This window comes from Scyliorhinus torazame, chromosome 12, assembly GCF_047496885.1.
Source record: "Scyliorhinus torazame isolate Kashiwa2021f chromosome 12, sScyTor2.1, whole genome shotgun sequence".
Lineage (NCBI taxonomy): Eukaryota > Metazoa > Chordata > Chondrichthyes > Carcharhiniformes > Scyliorhinidae > Scyliorhinus > Scyliorhinus torazame.
This window is the reverse complement of record NC_092718.1, coordinates 11,506,963-11,526,800: the sequence shown is the minus strand read 5'-3', so window position 1 is coordinate 11,526,800 and position 19,838 is coordinate 11,506,963. Positions and strand designations below refer to the sequence as shown.

The 19,838-nt window shown below is 45.7% G+C and overlaps 1 protein-coding gene across 3 annotated transcripts in view; it reads right to left on the bottom strand.

Annotated features, from left to right (window-relative positions):
- Positions 1-10,045: 10,045 nt before the first annotated feature.
- LOC140387390 (uveal autoantigen with coiled-coil domains and ankyrin repeats protein-like) overlaps positions 10,046-19,838 on the bottom strand; it is a 196,602-nt gene continuing 186,809 nt past the window's right edge. For all 3 annotated transcript variants that reach the window (XM_072470420.1, XM_072470423.1, XM_072470421.1), the window contains 2 exons: positions 17,825-17,890; positions 10,046-12,560 (listed from right to left, as the gene is read on the bottom strand). In XM_072470420.1, the coding sequence (XP_072326521.1) occupies positions 12,489-12,560; positions 17,825-17,890 (138 nt within the window). In that variant the 3' untranslated portion in view covers positions 10,046-12,488. The remainder of the gene's footprint in view (positions 12,561-17,824; positions 17,891-19,838) is intronic.

The window sequence follows — 19,838 nt, the reverse complement described above, 5'->3', positions numbered from 1 at the left end:
TTTGGAGATGATCATTACCTGGCGCTAGTGTGGCAAGATTATTATTGTCCAGGTCTTGCTGCATTTTGACATGAATTACTATGTATTGATTAGAGATTAATATTGATCAGGACACCACTGGGAAAACCTCCCCTACTCTTCTTGAAAGTAATCCAACAGCATGCATTACATGTTTTTCAAATGTTTTTCCTGGGACCCACTTTTGCCAACCAGCTGACCTTTGCAACAGACGCCACATCCCTTACCTTTAATACGAAAGGGGAGTCTGCTTGGTCCTCATGATCTCACTCCAATCAGGGTCACAGGTGGGGAGGGCAATGTGCATGTCAGGTGCAGACCTCAGCCACTTCCTTTGTGCCGTCTTCATCTTTGTGAGAACGGAAAATCCAAGCTCACACATGTAGGTTGTCATCAAGGATAATGGCAACAAAATGCTTGTTTTACTCTGCGCTGGATACTTCTGGGAGGTGCTACTCCAGAATGCTGACAGCCTCATGGGTTTTGGGTGTGTTTTTAACATGCTGTCATAGATCAGGTATAGCAGTTAAGTCTTTTCAATTGAGTCAGCTGTAAGTTAATAACAGACTCTGGGGTCTCAACCTCAAAAGGAATTTTTGACCCACCACTTCTCTTTCAAAATCTGGAACTTTTCTCATTTGCCAGTACTTCCCTGCATATAGCACACATGAGCGTTGCCATCTTTATTTGCATTGGCACAACTGATAAAACCATATCCCCACAAATCATCTGGTTTAGCACAGTGAGCTAAACAGCTGGCTTGTAATGCAGAACAAGGCCAGCAGCGCGGGTTCAATTCCCGTACCGGCCCTCCCCGAACAGGCGACTAGGGGCTTTTCACAGTAACTTCATTGAAGCCTACTTGTGACAATGAGTGATTATTATTATATACTGGTGTGTTCCTGAGTTAAGTTTCTACTTTGTAGGCTGCTAACCAAAAGCCCTGGTGCTCCGTACAGAGCTAACACAAGCGCTCCTCTGTCCTGCCTGAACTCTCCTGTGCAGCTCTCTCCAGTAATTTCAGTTAGGAGATCCTGGTCAGTAGGTACTCTGCTATGCATGTCTCTGGCAGTCACTTCCTTGAAACAAAACAATTCGTTTTTAGTCTTCTTGCCTTGATTCCTAGCAGCTAGAAAATGGAAGCTCTTCTCCGTGATTTGGTGTCAAAAGCACATATGTAAAGGGCACATGACCTGCTCACTGCTGCCACGTATGGCCGGAAGACTGCGCACAGCCTCATATTCTCATTTAAAAGGCAGCAGCGGAAGCCATTCCCCCAAACGCTGGTCGCGGCTGGTGGACACTTCTCCCATGATCAGGACCACTGCGGAAATGCCGCGACCGATCTCTCCACGACCTTCCCAACGCCCACCCGCGAGTCACAATCCGCACATTGAAAAACCCTGCTTCACGTCACCCAAGAGGGCCGACTAGGCCCCAGTTTAACATCTTGCATCAAAGTCGGCTATCCCAACAGTGGAGTGATCCCTCCGTTTATACTAGAGTGCCAAATTAGATATTTATGTCCCGGTTTCTAGATGGGGGATTTGAATCCAGGCTCTTCCAACTCAGGGGTGAGTGCATTACCTACTGAGCCAGCAATATCCGGCTTGCAGTGGACATTCCATTTCATAAAGCTCTTTAACTTTACACACATTGAGATCCCATATTCCAAATAATCAGTGTTACATCTGGACAGAGTGAGCTGCGTAAAGTGCTCTGGCACCTATTGGCAGAGCTGATCAGTGATATTTGGCATCAACATCCCAAATAATATCCCAAACAATACAGTAAAAAAAAAAACAGGAGGTGGCATATTCAAGGTTTTTTTATTTTTGTGGTCTGGGGGGTATCACTAGCTAAGCAAGCATTTAGTGCCCTCAAAGGGGTGGGGGGGGGGGGGGGGGGTGAGTCACCTTATTAACCCCTACAGTCCATGTAGTGCAGGTACTCCCAGTGTTTCTAGGGATTTGAACTAGTAAGGAAGGAAGATAGGTTTCCAAGTGAGAATGGTAGATTGGGATTTGATTTGTCACGTGGTACCGAGGTACAGTGAAAAGTATTGTTCTGCGTACAGTCCAGATCGTTCAATACATGAAAAAACATTCGACATACATAAATACACGATGTAAATACATAGACACAGACATTGGGTGAAGCATTGTACTACTCAGTAGCGATATGTGCAGAGATCAGTTCAGTCCATAAGAGGGTCATTCAGGAGTCCGGTAACAGCGGGGAAGAAGCTGTTTTTGAATCTGTTTGTGCGTGTTCTCAGACTTTTGTATCTCCTACCCGATGGAAGAGGTTGGGAGAGAGAATAACCCGGGTGGGAGGGGTCTTAGATTATGCTGCCGCTTTCCCCAGGCAGCGGGACGTGTAGATGGAGTCAATGGATGGGAGGCAGTTTCGTTTGATGTACTGTGTTCATGAATCTGTGTCGTGCATTGTGAAAGGGACCTTGGAGGTGATGGTGGTGTTCCCACATATCTGCTGCCCTTCTACTTCCAGCTGGTTGTGGTGAACACCACTACTGGTATGTTATATGTATTACGGCACTGCCCGTATATTAGAGGTACAAGGGTAAATCCCTGCCGGCTGGCTCAGCCCAGCAGGCGGCGTATAAAAGTGTGTGCTCTTCTGCGCTGCAGCCATTCTGGTTCCAGCTACAGGAGGCACAACATCTTGCTCAATAAAGCCTCGATTATTCCACCATTCTCGTCTCGTGGTAATTGACGGTGCATCACTGGTAAAGGTCACAGATTTAGAAGTGCTTTTAAAAGAGGTGGGTGAATGGCTACAGCACATCTTGGAGATAGTACGCACGAGCACTGTGGAGGGTGAGCCAATTAAGCCGGCTGTTTTGTCCTGGATGGTGTCAAGCTCCTTGGTATTGTTGGAGCTCCACTCATCCAGGTAAATGTACAGTATTCCTTCGACTTCTGACTTGGGCCTTGTAGATGGTGGACAGGCTTTGAGGTGTCAGAAGAGAACATGTCGCATTTGAATGTTTTTGCCAATAACATTAATTTTTAAGTTCAATTTTCCTTTTGCAATTTTTCCATTGGGTATGTCTTTCTAAACAGGGAACATTTGAGGTTTCTGCCCACTCCCCCAACAATATTTGACAATTTGGTGCAGATCCGTTGAAAAGGCACATTTTTTGTTTGAATGGGTTTCATACACTGGTGATGTTATTAGAAGTATTCCCAGAGATGTATATGCTTTCCGGCAACCGGAGAATCAGCGACAACCCCACTGGCGCGGTGCCAGTCAGGGGCCATTGAAAGCGGCCCCCACGGCGATGCTGTGCGCTTCACGGGCCAAGTGCTCGCCGGCGTCATTCACGTATGGTCCTACCCGGCGGGACCTCGGCGTTCTGGCTGCAGGGGCCATGGCGCACATGCGCGGACCCGCGCTGGCCGTGCAGGGCCGGCTTTCGTCCCCGGAGCAGTGCACAGCTCTCCAGTGCTACTTGAATAGAAACAATCTAATGCCCTCTTGAATGCTTCATGCAGTATCAGCAAGGTTGGGGGGAACATAGAATTCCTGCAGTGCAGAAGGGCGCCATTTGCCCCTTATTCTTCCGACCAAAATGCATCACCTCACACTTCTCCATATTGAACTTCATCTACCACCCATTTTCCCACCCCACCAACATTTCTACCTCCTTTTCTATACTGTCCTCACCACAGTTTACAATACTTCCAAGTTTTGTGTCATCTGCAAACTTTGAAATTGTCCCCGGCCCACCAAGATCTCGGTCAGTAATATACATCAGGAAAATCGAAGGTCCCAATACTGACCCCAGGAGAACACCACAGCACACCTTCCCCCAGCCCAAAAAATACATTGACCGTTACTCTCTGCTTCCCATTATTCAGCCCATTTTGTATCCACATTTCTAATGTCCCCGTTATTCAATGAGCTATAACGGTTAGTAGAAGTCTGCTGTGTGGCACTATATCAAATGCCTTCTGAAAGCCCAAGTACACCGCATCAACAGCATTACCCTCTTCAACTCTTTCTGTTCCCTCCTCAAAAAACTCCAGCAAGTTAGTTAAACACAATTTCCCGTTTATAAATCCACACTGGTTTTTCCTAGTCAGCCCGCATTTTTCCACGTGGCGACTCATTCTATCCCCAATAATTGTTTCTAGAAGCTTACCCACCACTGATGTTAAACTGACTGGCCTGTAATTGCTGGGGCTAACCATGGGCAAGGGCAATTCTCTGTTACCTCCCGAGTCTAGGGAAGATTAAGACCAGCGTCCCTACGATTTCCCTTCTCACTTCCTTCAATATCCTTCGATGCATCTTCTCCAGTCTCGGTGCCTTGTCATCTTTCAGTACTGACAGTCCATTCAACACTTTCTCCTTCTCAATTTGAACCCTTCGAGGGGCAGAGTTTACTTATCGTGAGTAGCATCTACCTCTTTGGGAAAAAAGGGAGGCAAAGTATTCATTTAATACCTCAGCCATGCCCCCAACCTCTTGTGAAAATTCCCTTTTCGGCCCCTAATCTTCCTTTCATGACCCTTTCACTGCTTGTAAGCCTATAAAAGACTTGGGGATTCCCCTCTACTTTGACCAACAGTCTTTCTCACAATTCCTCTTCACTTGTCAAATGAGCTGTTTCACCTCCCCTCTGAAACTTTCAATATTCCTCTTGGTTCTCAACTAAACGTTCTACCGGACACCTGTCATAAACACACTTTTTCTTCCCCATCTTAACTTCTAACTCCTTTTTCATCCAGGGAGCTCTGGATTTCTTTGCCCTACCTTTCTCCTTTAAGGGACTATACCGTGACGGTGTCCAGAACATTTCTGTTTTGAATGTATCCCATTGCTAATAATAATCGCTTCTTGTCACAAGTAGGTGTCATGTGAGAGTACCTTTAAGAAATGGGTGTTTATTACTGCAGTGATGTCAGAGAGTGGGTGGAGCTGGGCTGTCAGCTTTATACTTTCGTTTTAGGCTGTTTGCTGCAGGATGTGTTTTAGTTTCATTTTCAGAGCTGGATAGCTACAGTCACAGCCAGAAGGTGTACGAGTCTCTCTCTCTCTGTAATCGGAAGACTGTAAATTGATCCTTTGGTGATTTAACACTAATAACTGCTCTCAGTAGTGACTTTAACCTGATGGGCATAAGTTTTATGGATGTTAAAAGGACAGCTTAAGGATTATTTAGTGTTGTATTCTTTGGGGGTTGTATTTGAATTAATGGTTGCTAAGATGTTCACTGTATGTTTTAAAAGCTGAGTTCATAGAATAAACATGGTTTTGCTTTAAAAAATACTTTTCCATTTTGTTTTGCTTTAAAAAATACTTTTCCATTTCTGCTGTCCCACACCTGTAGAGTGGGCCGTGTGCTCCCCATACCACAATCTAGTAAAAGTTGTGGGTCATGATACACTTTAGGGTTCTCTAAACCCTGACCCATAACATAGGCTTCAATGAAGTTACTGTGAAAAGCCCCTAGTCAGCTACTCCCCCGCTAACCTTTCGTTCCAGTCTAACCCGCCCAAATCAGTTCTTGCCCCATTAAAGTCAGCTCTCCCCCAGTTTTTTAATTCCGAATCGCCAAATTGTCCTTTTCTATCATCATCCTAAACCTTGCAATACAGTGATCACTGTCTCCGAAATGTTACCCGACACTTGATCTACTTGGCCCACCTCATTCACGTGAACCAGGTCCAACAGTGCATCCTTTCTTATTGGACTGGACTCAACCTGCTGTAGAAAATTCTCCAATCCTGGAATTTGGCCCGTCTCTGCCCTTCACACTACTGCTATCCCAGTATATACATTTGGGTAACTAAAGTGCCCCATTACAACTGCTCTATAATGTTTGCATCTCGCTAATATCACTCCACATCCTTTCCACTAGGTGGTGGTCTATAGACGACACTCAGCAATGTCATTGAACACTTTGTTGTTCCTTAGCTCCAGCCAAATTGATACTGCTCTTGAATCCTCTGGGACATCCTCTTTTTCCGGGACTGCACTGCTCTCCGTAACCAATACCACCACCCCTTTCTTTCCTCTCCCTAACCAATACCACCACCCCTTTCTTTCCTATCTTTTCCGAACACCTTGTACCCAGAAATATTTAGCACTCAGTCTTATTCTTTCTTGAGCCAGGTATCATCACCGCAACATCATATGGCCACAACGCAATCTGTGCCTGTAACTCCCCAATCCTATTTACCATCTCTATTTTGGAATATTGCATAATAAACATTAGCAATATTCACACTATGTACCCACAGCATCAGCAGTAAAGTGACGGTTACTTGAACTAAACCATTTATAGATGGAGTAATTAAGGGTCCATTTCTCCATGATTCAGGGTCTTGGCAAGGAAGTGTGACTGGGCTGATTAACAAATGGTTAAAATTGATCATAGGGGCAGCACAGTGGCACAGTGTTTAACACTGCAGACTCACGGCGCCGAGGTCCCAGGTTCGATCCCGGCTCTGGGTCACTGTCCGTGTGGAGTTTGCACATTCTCCCCGTGTTTGCGTGGGTTTCACCTCCACAACCCAAAGATGAGCAGGATTGGACAGGCTAAATTGCCCCTTAATTGGAAAAATTTAATTGAGTACTCTAAATTTAAAATAAAATTGATCATCAGGACTCAGCTTTAAGAAAAACATTTAAAAGCAAGAACAATTGAGCAACCAGATGGTACTGTCAACTACTGGTTTCCTCTAGCAACCATTCAAAGCTGGGATGATGCAGCCTGCCGGATTTGACCTTTCCAAAAATATTCTTCTCCCCAACACAGCCGCCCTTTTTACCAGCAATACTTAATTTTGCAGCAGAAACAACGGTGGAATAAAACTGAGCCAAAGCGCACAACGTTGGCTGGGTTCTACTGATTTGGAGCGAGGGAGGGAAAGAGGAGGAGGGGGGAGATCCCTCAGTGGGCAAGATCCAGATCCGTACATTTAAAATGAGCTTAAATTAGCCTAAAGGCTCATTTTAATACCTGGACTCCAGATTTACCCGCCGCGTAGGAGTCAACGGGCACCCCTGCGAGACCTCACCAGGGCACCATTGTAGAACAGTGAACATAAGAGTACAGATGGCCATTCGGCTCATCGAGTCTGCACCGACCCACATTAAGCCCTCACTTCCACCCTATCCCCGTAACCCAATAACCCCTCCTAACCTTTTTGGACACTAAGGGCAATTTAGCATGGCCAATCCTCCTAACCTGCACGTCTTTGGACTGTGGGAGGAAACCCACGCAGATACGGGGACTGTAGTACAGGTGCACACAAACATAGACCAGGCGTAACAGCACTTTGGGTTCCCAAGGCCAAAGGGGACCCTCGGATGATCGGGGACAGGGCAGGGTAATCATCTGGTACGCCCACTGCTACCCGGGCAGCATTGCCAGATGGCACCGCCAAGGGTTGGGCGAGAGAAAGTGAAGATTGGGGCTGCCACTCAAAATGGCACCCCAACCTGCAAACAGCCGTTCCTGCTGGCGAGCTGAAATCACTAAGTGCTGCCTAAACAGGGAGGAACTCCACAGGAAACGGCAAAGTGCCGTTGAATAGCAACCGCCGAGGAACATCCTGCTAAATGCACCCAAAAGTGGACTTTACCTTCTGTCCACTGAATCGCACCCTAAATCCTAAACATTACTCGGTCCAAACATTACTGTGAAGTTACTTGTCCTTGACAATGAGTCATCGAAACGTTAGCTCCCTTCTCTCTCCACAGATGCTGTCAGACCTGTGGAGATTGTCTGTTTTTGTTTCATATTCCAGCGCCCGCAGTCATTCGCTTTTAATTAAGGAAACAAGTTGGCAGGTTCAGAACTGCCCATAACCCAGAGCAAAAATCGAGCCCGAATTCGAGGCGGGTTCAGAGATGGTCTCACGAACTTCAGGGAAATGTCAGCACAGATGGTGCTGAAGTTGTAGTGAAGGCTTGCTGTTGAGGCGGTACGGGAGATTTACCTGACCCTCGCGGTGTTTGACCACAGTAACGGGAGAACGGATTAACGCCAGGAATTATCAACACCTGAAAGGGCATCTGGTTAGAGTAACAGAGGTTGAAAACCTAGAATTATTTAGCCAACAGTTGGAAGTTGCGTCTGAATGAATTTAATGGTCTTCTTCAACCAGACCATTGGAAGGTGTCCCACCAGCACCACTGATGTCCTTCACAATTGGTGCACAAATATTCTGTAACAGTCTCAATTAGTTCACATATAAAATAGACATTTTTACATTGATGTAGGGAACAATTTAAAATATTTTTAAACTGGAAGATAGAATGACCGAAATCTCAGGAAGAGAGCATGAATATTTAAAGGCACAGCACAAGAGGAGCTAAACTCCAGAGAGACAGTGCACACAGTGCCTGGTAATGAGATCTTTAATCAAGTACTTCAAAGGTTAAAATGCTGTTGCGCATATAATCACTCTGTACCTCAGCTGTTAATAAAACATCTTCTGTTAAAACCAAATGGTGCAATTATTTAGCGGACTTGAAAGTCTGAACGTTTCTGTTGAAACTGTTAAATCTATTCACTGTAGGTTTGCATAATTCTCCAAATCCAAAAGTCTTTAGCACCTTTTGTAATGCATGGATACCTTCACTGGCCAAGAATGACAGTGGAATTGTGCTGGGTACAAGCATTATTAGCAGCATAACCAGCTAATCCTATTCCATTAAGCAACAGGCTCATTCACCTCTCTCAAGCATTGACCAGTTTAATGGTTGGAATAGCTTTGTGTACAATCCAATTATGAAAAACTGGGATGGGGCGCGGGGGGGGGGGGGGGGGGGGGGGGGAAAGAGACAATTTCAAATGATCTGCAGAAACATTATTTCAGTGTTCAATCTTTGGAACAAGTTCCCGAGGGAGTCGGTGGAAGCTGGTTGTATCAATTCATTCAAATGTTAATCGGACAGATTTAATTCATAAAATATGCAGCATACGAGTCATTTGATAAAACATAGAACATACAGTGCAGGAGGCCATTCGGCCCATCGAGTTTGCACCGACCCACTTAAAGCCCTCACTTCCACCCTATCCCCGTAACCCAATAACCCCTCATAACCTTTTTGGTCACTAAGGGCAATTTAGCACGGCCAATCCACCTAACCTGCGCGTCTTTGGACTGTGGGAGGAAACCGGAGCACCCGGAGGAGACCCACGCAGACACGGGGAGAACGTGCAGACTCCGCACAGACAGTGACCCAGCGGGGAATCGAACCTGGGACCCTGGCGCTGTGAAGCCACAGTGCTACCCACTGTGCTACCGTGCTGCCCGTACGTGTGGTGCTTGTGTGTGAAAGACGATTTTGGATGCATGGTTCCCCAAGCTCGGCAGCACTGGGGTTTCCTTCACCTCAGGTCTGGGTCTGTTGGAGACTCATTGATTGAGACTGGCTGATAGAAATCTGACTGCAACGATCAGTCAACAATTCCATTATCCTTCTATCATGTGACGAAGGTGAATTCAGCAGCAGTTCTTCATCTGACAATTCCTGTGAAGACAGCCTTGCTGGAGACCTCGCCAACTCCTGTCGCCCAACAGCGACGCAGCTCCACGATGGTCTGGTGTCACACAATGGTGACTTACTGCAACATTAGACTAGCTGGAAGGGCATCGGTCCTGCATTCCCAATTTCATCAAACCAGATATCAAGAGCTGTCAACCATGGGTGAAGACAGTCAAGAGGAGGGAAAGGGGGCAAGCAGGAGAACAAAAAGGACACATTTTCCCACATAACCATCAGGCATCATTTAAAATGGGGGAATAGAAATGAAATAAAAAATGAAAATCGCTTATTGTCACAAGTAGGCTTCAAATGACGTTACTGTGAAAAGCCCCTAGTCGCCACATTCCGGCGCGCCTGTTCGGGGAGGCTGGTACGGGATCAGTGTAACAGACAAGAGGTTGCCTGGCCACCATCTCGAACTGGAAAGTGTGCAAATGTTCACTCATAAACTCGGGGAATTAAAAACAGCTGCATTTTAAATAATGCACACATCTGCTTTATCCAGTTAATATTTGGATTTAATGCTCTGTTTGTCCAGATTATTAGGTTGCTTCGTAAGTAGCAAAGTGCTTAGCTACGGCAAGGCGCAGTCACGGCTTCACAAGACTGTAAAAATCTCTGAAAACACAATCGTCTTTTTTTTCAAATGCATGTATTATTTTTCATTACAACCCCCAGCTTTCACAGATCAGAACAACAGCTTGTATCAGAACTGGGACGAAGTCAGAGAGAGCAGTGCTCCAACAGTAAGTTCAGCTATCACAAAGAGCTACAGGTCTACAATTAGATTAATGATATCCATTCACAAAACGGTTGTTCCAGTCACAGTACAAACTGCCAACCATTCAACATGGAAGAATAAAATGATGCGTACTGTCAAAATTCAACAGAAGTTGTCTGTGTGTCCACATTATACAGTTACAAAAACAACAGAGCAGTCCAGCTGAGAATTATCATTGTAACTCAAGTTCTATAAAGGATATATACTGGAAAAATAGTTCTCTCAACTGCATTAAGTAGTAATAAAGTACAGCAGGAACCCAATGCAAATCTACAAACTACGTTAGTTCTTGCAAAAAGAAAGCACTTTGGTTAACTTAGTTAAATTAACTAAGTTGGTCAACTTAGTTAAATTACAACTGAGACTTGGCCAGCCAAGTATCACAATCGGAAAAACTCTACACTGCCGTTGGCTTCAATCTGGAATTACAAGGCGGCACTGAACTTGCGCCAGACGAGCATTGTTGAAGGCGCTCATTGCAAAATTGCTTTGTCGGACCACTTTACCGGCGGCATTAACACTTTAATTCTAAATGGGTTACCTTTTGTTAATGTGGAAGGAATTTCATACAAATATGTATGGATGAACTTACTAATGGTCGTAACAACAATTTCAAGGCTTTCTAATTTAAAAAAAACAAATTGCAGGTATGCGTACAAGATTTTTCTGTGTCAAGTCCAGATTTTTGGAAATTTTTCTAATATAAACAACAATCTCCATTCCCAAGCTATCATATTAAAGACAGGGTCCCTGAAATCCAGCAGGAAAATAATATCCTAATTCTCCAGCAATTACATTAATGCTTGGGGATATCGTTTGAAAGAGGATCCATTCCATTTTCTTTCCAAAGACAGCCTGACGGCAACGATCACAAGCCTGGAAACGAATGATTGCCCGGTGATCTATGGTCCCCTCCTTTCCCTCTGCCCCCTCGCATCAAGGGACAGAGACACACGGTTATTACAGAACTGCCACGCGGTCAGGGCATCGGATCAGACCGGGGAGCGGGGGACACAGGGTGTGTGGGGGGGACGGGACACCACAAATCTTATCATAAAGTAGCAGGGGAAAACCAGAGCGCAGGGGAAAACCAGAGCTCAGGGTGCGATGAGGAGGAAAGATTAAAAAAGACAAACGCTGCACATAAAAAATAAAAGGTCAAAAATGCTGGGGAACTACAACCTACTCCCCAGTTGTTGGAAGGGAGACGTTAAGTTTCAGCTGTCCTATTCTGCACCGAGAGCGCTGACTAAACACCTCAACGGTTAACCTGGCTTTTCCCTTAAAATCTCAACGCCAACATGTCTAGTCCTGATATTTCCGACGCTCAAAATCAGTCTCCGCATCAGAAAATAAATGAGTGGGTGGAATTAAGATAGAATGCCAAATCACAAAAACAAAAGACAAAGATAGCAACAACATCATTCCATTCGGTGACCCAGGTGTCAAGGGTCAGTTTGCACTGATGCACCTGATTGCCTGAGCAAGCTACCACTACTTATGGTTCACGAAACATAAAAAAGCAAATTCTTCCAGTGCTGTTGCCACTGCAGTTTTGGGCTGAATGTAAAAAAGAAATTCTTACATTTATTACAAGTGTAGAAATCTTCTTGTGGATTCAAGAGCTCGAACAGGTGAAATCAGCTATTACTTTGGTCGTTTGTCAAAAGCAAAAAAAAATTCTTACAATGTTAGGTCGGCTTTTGCATCAACTTGTGGCACAACAAAATACAATTGCATGCTGAATCACAGATGCTACACCTTAAGGGAGTGAGAACCATATCTTTGTAGTTACAGAATCCCCCGGGTAGCCAAGTTTGATTTGAGCCCGACACGATTGGCAATGGATTCCGACAGGTGGAAACTTTGTCAGTCTTCAGAATTTATTTTGAGATGTTCCAATTAACGTCTCTGCTTTTTACACATTAATGTTTAAATGAAAACCTGGAATAGCTTAAAGTAGGCAGATGGGAATTGGAAATAGCTTTAACATATTATATATATGTAAATATATATAATATATATATTAAAGGTCGGGGGAGAAGAAAGTCACGGAAGAATAATTTAGGCCACCGAGATAAATGCTACAGCAAAGCTCGAGTAGTCAGATTATAGCTTTTAACACAGCAATAGTAAATATCTGGCCTCCGGAATTCTGCTAGCAAACAAACTCTTGCCGCATCCGAATAATTTGCAACAAGGCAGCTTGTACATCTTCATCCATATGACCCTGAAAACAAAAGTAGAGAGAATAAAAGTTACAACCTTTTAGAACATAGAACATAGAACAATACAGCGCAGTACAGGCCCTTCGGCCCACGATGTTGCACCGAAACAAAAGCCATCTAACCTACACTATGCCATTATCATCCATATGTTTATCCAATAAACTTTTAAATGCCCTCAATGTTGGCGAGTTCACTACTGTAGCAGGTAGGGCATTCCACGGCCTCACTACTCTTTGCGTAAAGAACCTACCTCTGACCTCTGTCCTATATCTATTACCCCTCAGTTTAAAGCTATGTCCCCTCGTGCCAGCCATATCCATCCGCGGGAGAAGGCTCTCACTGTCCACCCTATCCAACCCCCTGATCATTTTGTATGCCTCTATTAAGTCTCCTCTTAACCTTCTTCTCTCCAACGAAAACAACCTCAAGTCCGTCAGCCTTTCCTCATAAGATTTTCCCTCCATACCAGGCAACATCCTGGTAAATCTCCTCTGCACCCGCTCCAAAGCCTCCACGTCCTTCCTATAATGCGGTGACCAGAACTGTACGCAATACTCCAAATGCGGCCGGACCAGAGTTCTGTACAGCTGCAACATGACCTCCCGACTCCGGAACTCAATCCCTCTACCAATAAAGGCCAACACTCCATAGGCCTTCTTCACAACCCTATCAACCTGGGTGGCAACTTTCAGGGATCTATGTACATGGACACCTAGATCCCTCTGCTCAGCCACACTTTCAAGAACTTTACCATTAGCCAAATATTCCGCATTCCTGTTATTCCTTCCAAAGTGAATCACCTCACACTTCTCTACATTAAACTCCATTTGCCACCTCTCAGCCCAGCTCTGCAGCTTATCTATATCCCTCTGTAACCTGCTACATCCTTCCACACTATCGACAACACCACCGACTTTAGTATCGTCTGCAAATTTACTCACCCACCCTTCTGCGCCTTCCTCTAGGTCATTGATAAAAATGACAAACAGCAACGGCCCCAGAACAGATCCTTGTGGTACTCCACTTGTGACTGTACTCCATTCTGAACATTTCCCATCAACCACCACCCTGTCTTCTTTCAGCTAACCAATTTCTGATCCACATCTCTAAATCACCCTCAATCCCCAGCCTCCGTATTTTTTGCAATAGCCTACCGTGGGGAACCTTATCAAACGCTTTGCTGAAATCCATATACACCACATCAACTGCTCTACCCTCGTCTACCTGTTCAGTCACCTTCTCAAAGAACTCAATAAGGTTTGTGAGGCATGACCTACCCTTCACAAAGCCATGCTGACTATCCCTGATCATATTATTCCTATCTAGATGATTATAAATCTTGTCCCTTATAATCCCCTCCAAGACTTTACCCACTACAGACGTGAGGCTCACCGGTCTATAGTTGCCGGGGTTGTCTCTGCTCCCCTTTTTGAACAAAGGGACCACATTTGCTGTCCTCCAGTCCTCTGGCACTATTCCTGTAGCCAATGATGACATAAAAATCAAAGCCAAAGGTCCAGCAATCTCTTCCCTGGCCTCCCATAGAATCCTAGGATAAATCCCATCAGGTCCCGGGGACTTATCTATTTTCAGCCTGTCCAGAATTGCCAACACCTCTTCCCTACGTACCTCAATGCCATCTATTCTATTAGCCTGGGGCTCAGCATTCTCCTCCACAACATTATCTTTTTCCTGAGTGAATACTGACGAAAAATATTCATTTAGTATCTCGCCCATCTCTTCAGACTCCACACACAATTTCCCATCCCTGTCCTTGACTGGTCCTACTCTTTCCCTAGTCATTCGCTTATTCCTGACATACCTATAGAAAGCTTTTGGGTTTTCCTTGATCCTTCCTGCCAAATACTTCTCATGTCCCCTCCTTGCTCGTCTTAGCTCTCTCTTTAGATCCTTCCTCGCTACCTTGTAACTATCCATCGCCCCAACCGAAACTTCACACTTCATCTTCACATAGGCCTTCTTCTTCCTCTTAACAAGAGATTCCACTTCCTTGGTAAACCACGGTTCCCTCGCTCGACGCCTTCCTCCCTGTCTGACCGGTACATACTTATCAAGAACACGCAGTAGCTGATCCTTGAACAAGCCCCACTTATCCAGTGTGCCCAACACTTGCAGCCTACTTCTCCACCTTATCCCCCCCAAGTCACGTCTAATGGCATCATAATTGCCCTTCCCCCAGCTATAACTCTTGCCCTGCGGTGTATACTTATCCCTTTCCATCATTAACGTAAACGTCACCGAATTGTGGTCACTGTCCCCAAAGTGCTCTCCTACCTCCAAATCCAACACCTGGCCTGGTTCATTACCCAAAACCAAATCCAACGTGGCCTCGCCTCTTGTTGGCCTGTCAACATATTGTTTCAGGAAACCCTCCTGCACACACTGTACAAAAAACGACCCATCTATTGTACTCGAACTATATATTTTCCAGTCAATATTTGGAAAGTTAAAGTCTCCCATAATAACTACCCTGTTACTTTCGCTCATATCCAGAATCATCTTCGCCATCCTTTCCTCTACATCCCTAGAACTATTAGGAGGCCTATAAAAAACTCCCAACAGGGTGACCTCTCCTTTCCTGTTTCTAACTTCAGCCAATACTACCTCGGAAGAAGAGTCCCCATCTAGCATCCTCTCCGCCATTGGATCCTCTTGCATCCAATTTATTTTCTTAAAAGTGAAAAAAAGGAGGAAATGAACAGGAAAGTAAATTGTACAATCCAGAAAGGAGTCACCTGGCCCACCGTCTCTATGCCAACTCTTTGCAAAGTTCTCCAATCAGTGATACCTCGTTCTAGCCCCACAGCCCTGCAAATCTAGTCCTCTTTACTCCACTTTCAAAGTCACTACTTAATCTACTTTCACCACCTTTTCAGCTAGTGCGTTCCAGGCCACAGGGCAGTGTAACAAAAAAAAAAAAAATGCTCTTCCGTTTCCGTCTGGTTCTTTGCCTCATGATTTGAAATCCGGTTGTTGATCCTCTCGCCAATTGCAACACGTCCTCCTCATCGCCTCAGTCAAAACCTCTTCATAACTTTGGACACCTATATTAAGGGTGGTGGCATGGTGGCACAGTGGTTAGCGCTGCTGCCTCACAGTGCCAGGGTCCCGGGTTCAATTCACGCCTTGGATGACTGTATGGAGTTTGAACTTTCACCCAGTGTCTGCGTGGGTTTCCTCCGGGTGCTCCGGATTCTTCCCACAGTCCAAAGATAGTTAATAATCTTTATTGTCACAAGTAGGCTGACATTTACAGTGCCGATGAGCAGGGTAGGTGGATTGGACATGCTAAATTATCCGTTAGTGCTCAAGATGTGCCGGTTAGACGGGGTTACGGAGATAGGTAGAATATGGGCCTAGGTGGAGTGCTCTTTTGGAGGATCGATGCAGACTAGATGGGCCGAATGGTCTACTTCAGCATTGTAGGGATGCTATGATTAAATCGTTCTTTTATCATCTTTGCTCGAAGACAACCAAATCCAGCGTCTCTGGTTTCTCCTCATAACGGACGAACTTTCATCGCTGCTGCCAGTTATGCTGCAGCTGTCCTTCCTAAACCAAGAATTGGACACAGTAGGCACAATTCTACCACCATGTTACGCCCAGCGCCATTCTGGATACGCTGGGTGCATCGCGGGACAGGTTCAAATTGGGCATCGCAAGACACACACAAATGAGCAATTAGGTTAATTTAAGTATGCACGGCCAACTCGAGGCCACATTTAGCCAGCACCCCAGAGTCACTGGCGAGGTCTCACCCGGGCACAGATTAGCCACAAACAGAGACCAGGTGTGATGGCCACTTCGGGGTCTTGGAGGCTATTGGAGCCCCCAGGGTGTTTGGGGACAGGGCAATTACCCTCGTGACAGGTTTGCACTGCCAAGGGTCAGGGCATGAGGGAGTGCGGGTGGGGGGGGAGAAGAGAGAGAAAGAGAGAGTTTGAAGGATTTCATAAAGGTTGGGAGGGGTGCGGCGTGGATATTGAAAGGGGGTACCGTCAGCGACCTGATAACAGGGTGTCCTCACTTGGTGGGGTGGGAGGGTAATGCCCATGGGTGTGGGATCCCTTAAGCTCACTTACAGATCAGACAACGCTTTCAAAATGGCACCCCGATCTGAGGAACCAGTCTCGCTGGCAATTTCAGCTCTCTGCTGCTGAAAAAAACTTCAGACTGCGGAGAAACTCCCCAAGACCCCGCCCTCCAAAAAAGTGTGACCACATGTGGGCGAGTGCACGTTTGGATCATACCCAGAAAGCAGACGGATAGTACCCCACCAAACTCACCCTAAAGGACACTTAGAAATAGTTCGGTTGAATCGCACCCCATACTTCAATTGACACCCAGCCTGGTGATTAATGAAGTTTTGTTCAACTTTCTTGCTTTATCTGGCACATGTTGAGGCGCAGTATAAAGATGGGATTAGAGTCAATCCTCAGTGAATATCGCACATACATACACCAATCATCAAGATCATGGCTGTTCTGACTGTGGTCTGAATTTCACATTGTCTACTTCAGATATCCTTTGATGCCTTTGCTGGTCAAGAACTTATCTCCCTCGGTCTTAAAAGTATTCATTGATCCCCCCCCCCCCACCATCTCCACCGCTCTCTGGGGGAAGAGAGTTCCAAAGACTCGACCTCCAGGAGAAGACATTTTTTCTCATCTCCATGGGAGACCCCTTATTTTTAAATTGTGCCCCCCCCCCAGGTCTCGTCTCCCCCACAATGAAGAACATATTTTCAGCATCCACCCTGTCAAGTCGCCTCAGAATCTTGCACGTTTCAATCAGATAACCTCGGATTCTTTTAAACTCCCACGGACACAGGTCCAACCTTTCCTCGTAGGATGACCCCCCCCCCCCCCCACCCCTGTCCTATCACACATCTCCATTGACGCATCTTACCCAAGAATTTAACTGCAGACAGAGAAACCCAAGCACCTCAGACCAAAGAAAACCACACATGACCAATGGTGTGAGTGGTTGGGGAACTTTGACGTTAGTTAAACATAAGGGAACAAGGAAGGGTCCTGTGGACACTGTTCTCTGATGGATCAGCAATGGTATTCATCAACCTTGCTGAAAAAGGTAACTGAATCGTAACTGAATCATTCCACAGTTAATTTGCAAATCTTCTCATAATATCGGAAGAGTTCGAGGAACAAGGTTGAACAAAATAACAGATCTACCTCTCTTTTGCCTTTCCCCTAATTTCTCTTCGAGCAGAGGCTATTTAACCTACCTGGGCAGCATTGAGTAGGTGTGTTCGATAGATTGCAATGACCTCTCGATGTTGCCTGTCAGCATCCTGCAGAGGAGAAAGAAGGTGGAAAAATTGGCAAATCTTCAAAAAGCATCAGGTTTGACTGTACAGTAATGAGCTCACTGCAATGCACATTAATCATCTCATTTCTTGAGGAAATGTGAACCAATAGCCATTCACAAAAGGCTTAAAAACAAAGTCACATGATGTGCGTGCCAGTGTCAGCTGTGGCTCAGTTGGCAGCCCTCTCGCCCGAGGCAGAAGGTTGTGGATTCCATGTCCAATTCGATGACTTGAGGACAAAAATCAACGCTGGCACTCCTGGTGCAGTACCATGGGAGTGTGGGCCACTAAAAGAGGTGCTGTCTTTCAGATAAGCCGAGGTCCTATCAGCCACCCTCGGGTCCCATCACATTATTGGTCTGGCATCTTAGTCAATCTTTACCCCTCAACCGGTATTGCAAAAACAGATTCTCTGGTATTGGTGGGAGTTTGCCATGTGCAAATTCTGCAGCCATCACAAGTCACAGATGCTGGCATTACCGCTGATGCTCACGGTACAAGAATTAATAAATGAAGAAAAAAAGCTAAAAGACAGTGTTCTCACGACCACGCAGCTCAGATAGAGGTACCCAAAGACGTGCAGCAGAGAGCAACCAAACTAAAGGCATCTTCAGGTGGAGAGATGTCAAGGAAGCTCCAAGGCTTGGGCTGACAAGTGGCAAGTGACATTCGCACCACATTCAATGGCATTACCATCGCTGAATCCCCACAATCAACATCCTGGGAGTTACCATTGATCAGAAACTGAACTGGACTGGCCACATTAATACCAGGGCAGGTCAAAGGCGAGGAATCCTACGGAGAGTAACTCACCTAATGACCCCCCCAAAGCCTGTCCACCATCTACAACACACAAGTCAGGAGTGTAATGGAATACTCCCCACTTGCCTGGATGAGTGCAGCTCCAGAAACACTCAAGAAGCTTAACACCATCCAGGACAAAGCAGCCCACTTGATTGGTCCCCCCTTGCACAAAGATTCAAATCCTGCACCACCGGTGAACAGCGGCAACCGTGTGCACCATCTACAAGATGCACTGCAGTAACTCACCAAGGTTCCTTAGGGCACACCTTCCAAACCCACGACCACTACCATCTAGAAGGACAAGAGCAGCAGATACCTGGGAACCCCACTAGCTGGAGGTTCCCCTCCAAGTCGCTCACCACCCTGACTTGGAAATATATCGTCGCTCCTTCATTGTCGCTGGGGCAACATCCTGGAACTCCCTCCCTAACAGCACAGTGGGTGTACCTACTCCTCAAGGACTGCAGTGGTTCAAGAAGGTAACTCACCCCCACCTTCTGAAGGGTAACTAAGGATGGGCAATAAATGCTGGGCTACCCAGCGATGCCCACATCCCGTAAATTAATTTCTTTTTAAAATTCACGATCATCAGACAGAGCATTGGGATTTTTTTTTTTTTTTTTTTTTAATTTGCATTACCCAAATAATTTTTTTCCAATTAAGGGGCAATTTAGCGTGGCCAATCCACCTACCCTGCACATCTTTGGGTTGTGGGGGTGAAACCCACGCAAACACGGGGAGAATGTGCAAACTCCGCACGGACAGTGACCCAGGGCCGGGACCGGACCTGGGACCTCGGCGCCGTGAGGCAGCAGTGCTAACCACTGCGCCACCGTGTAGCCCTGCGATTTGCGTTTATTGTCATGTGTACCGAGGTGAGGTGAAAAACATTGTTCTGCGAACAGTCCAGACAGATCGATCTATACATGAAAAAACATAGGACATCCAATAGATGGCAACAGGTGAAGCATTTTGGTTACCGCATTTGTGAAATTCTGCTTGCTGATTCCTCTCAGGGGGCTAGCTCTAATTTGAAGATTGTGGTTTGAGCAGAGAGAGAAAGACAGACTGAAAAAAATATATAAAATAAAAATGGCACTTATGATGCACCTTTCATAACCGTGGC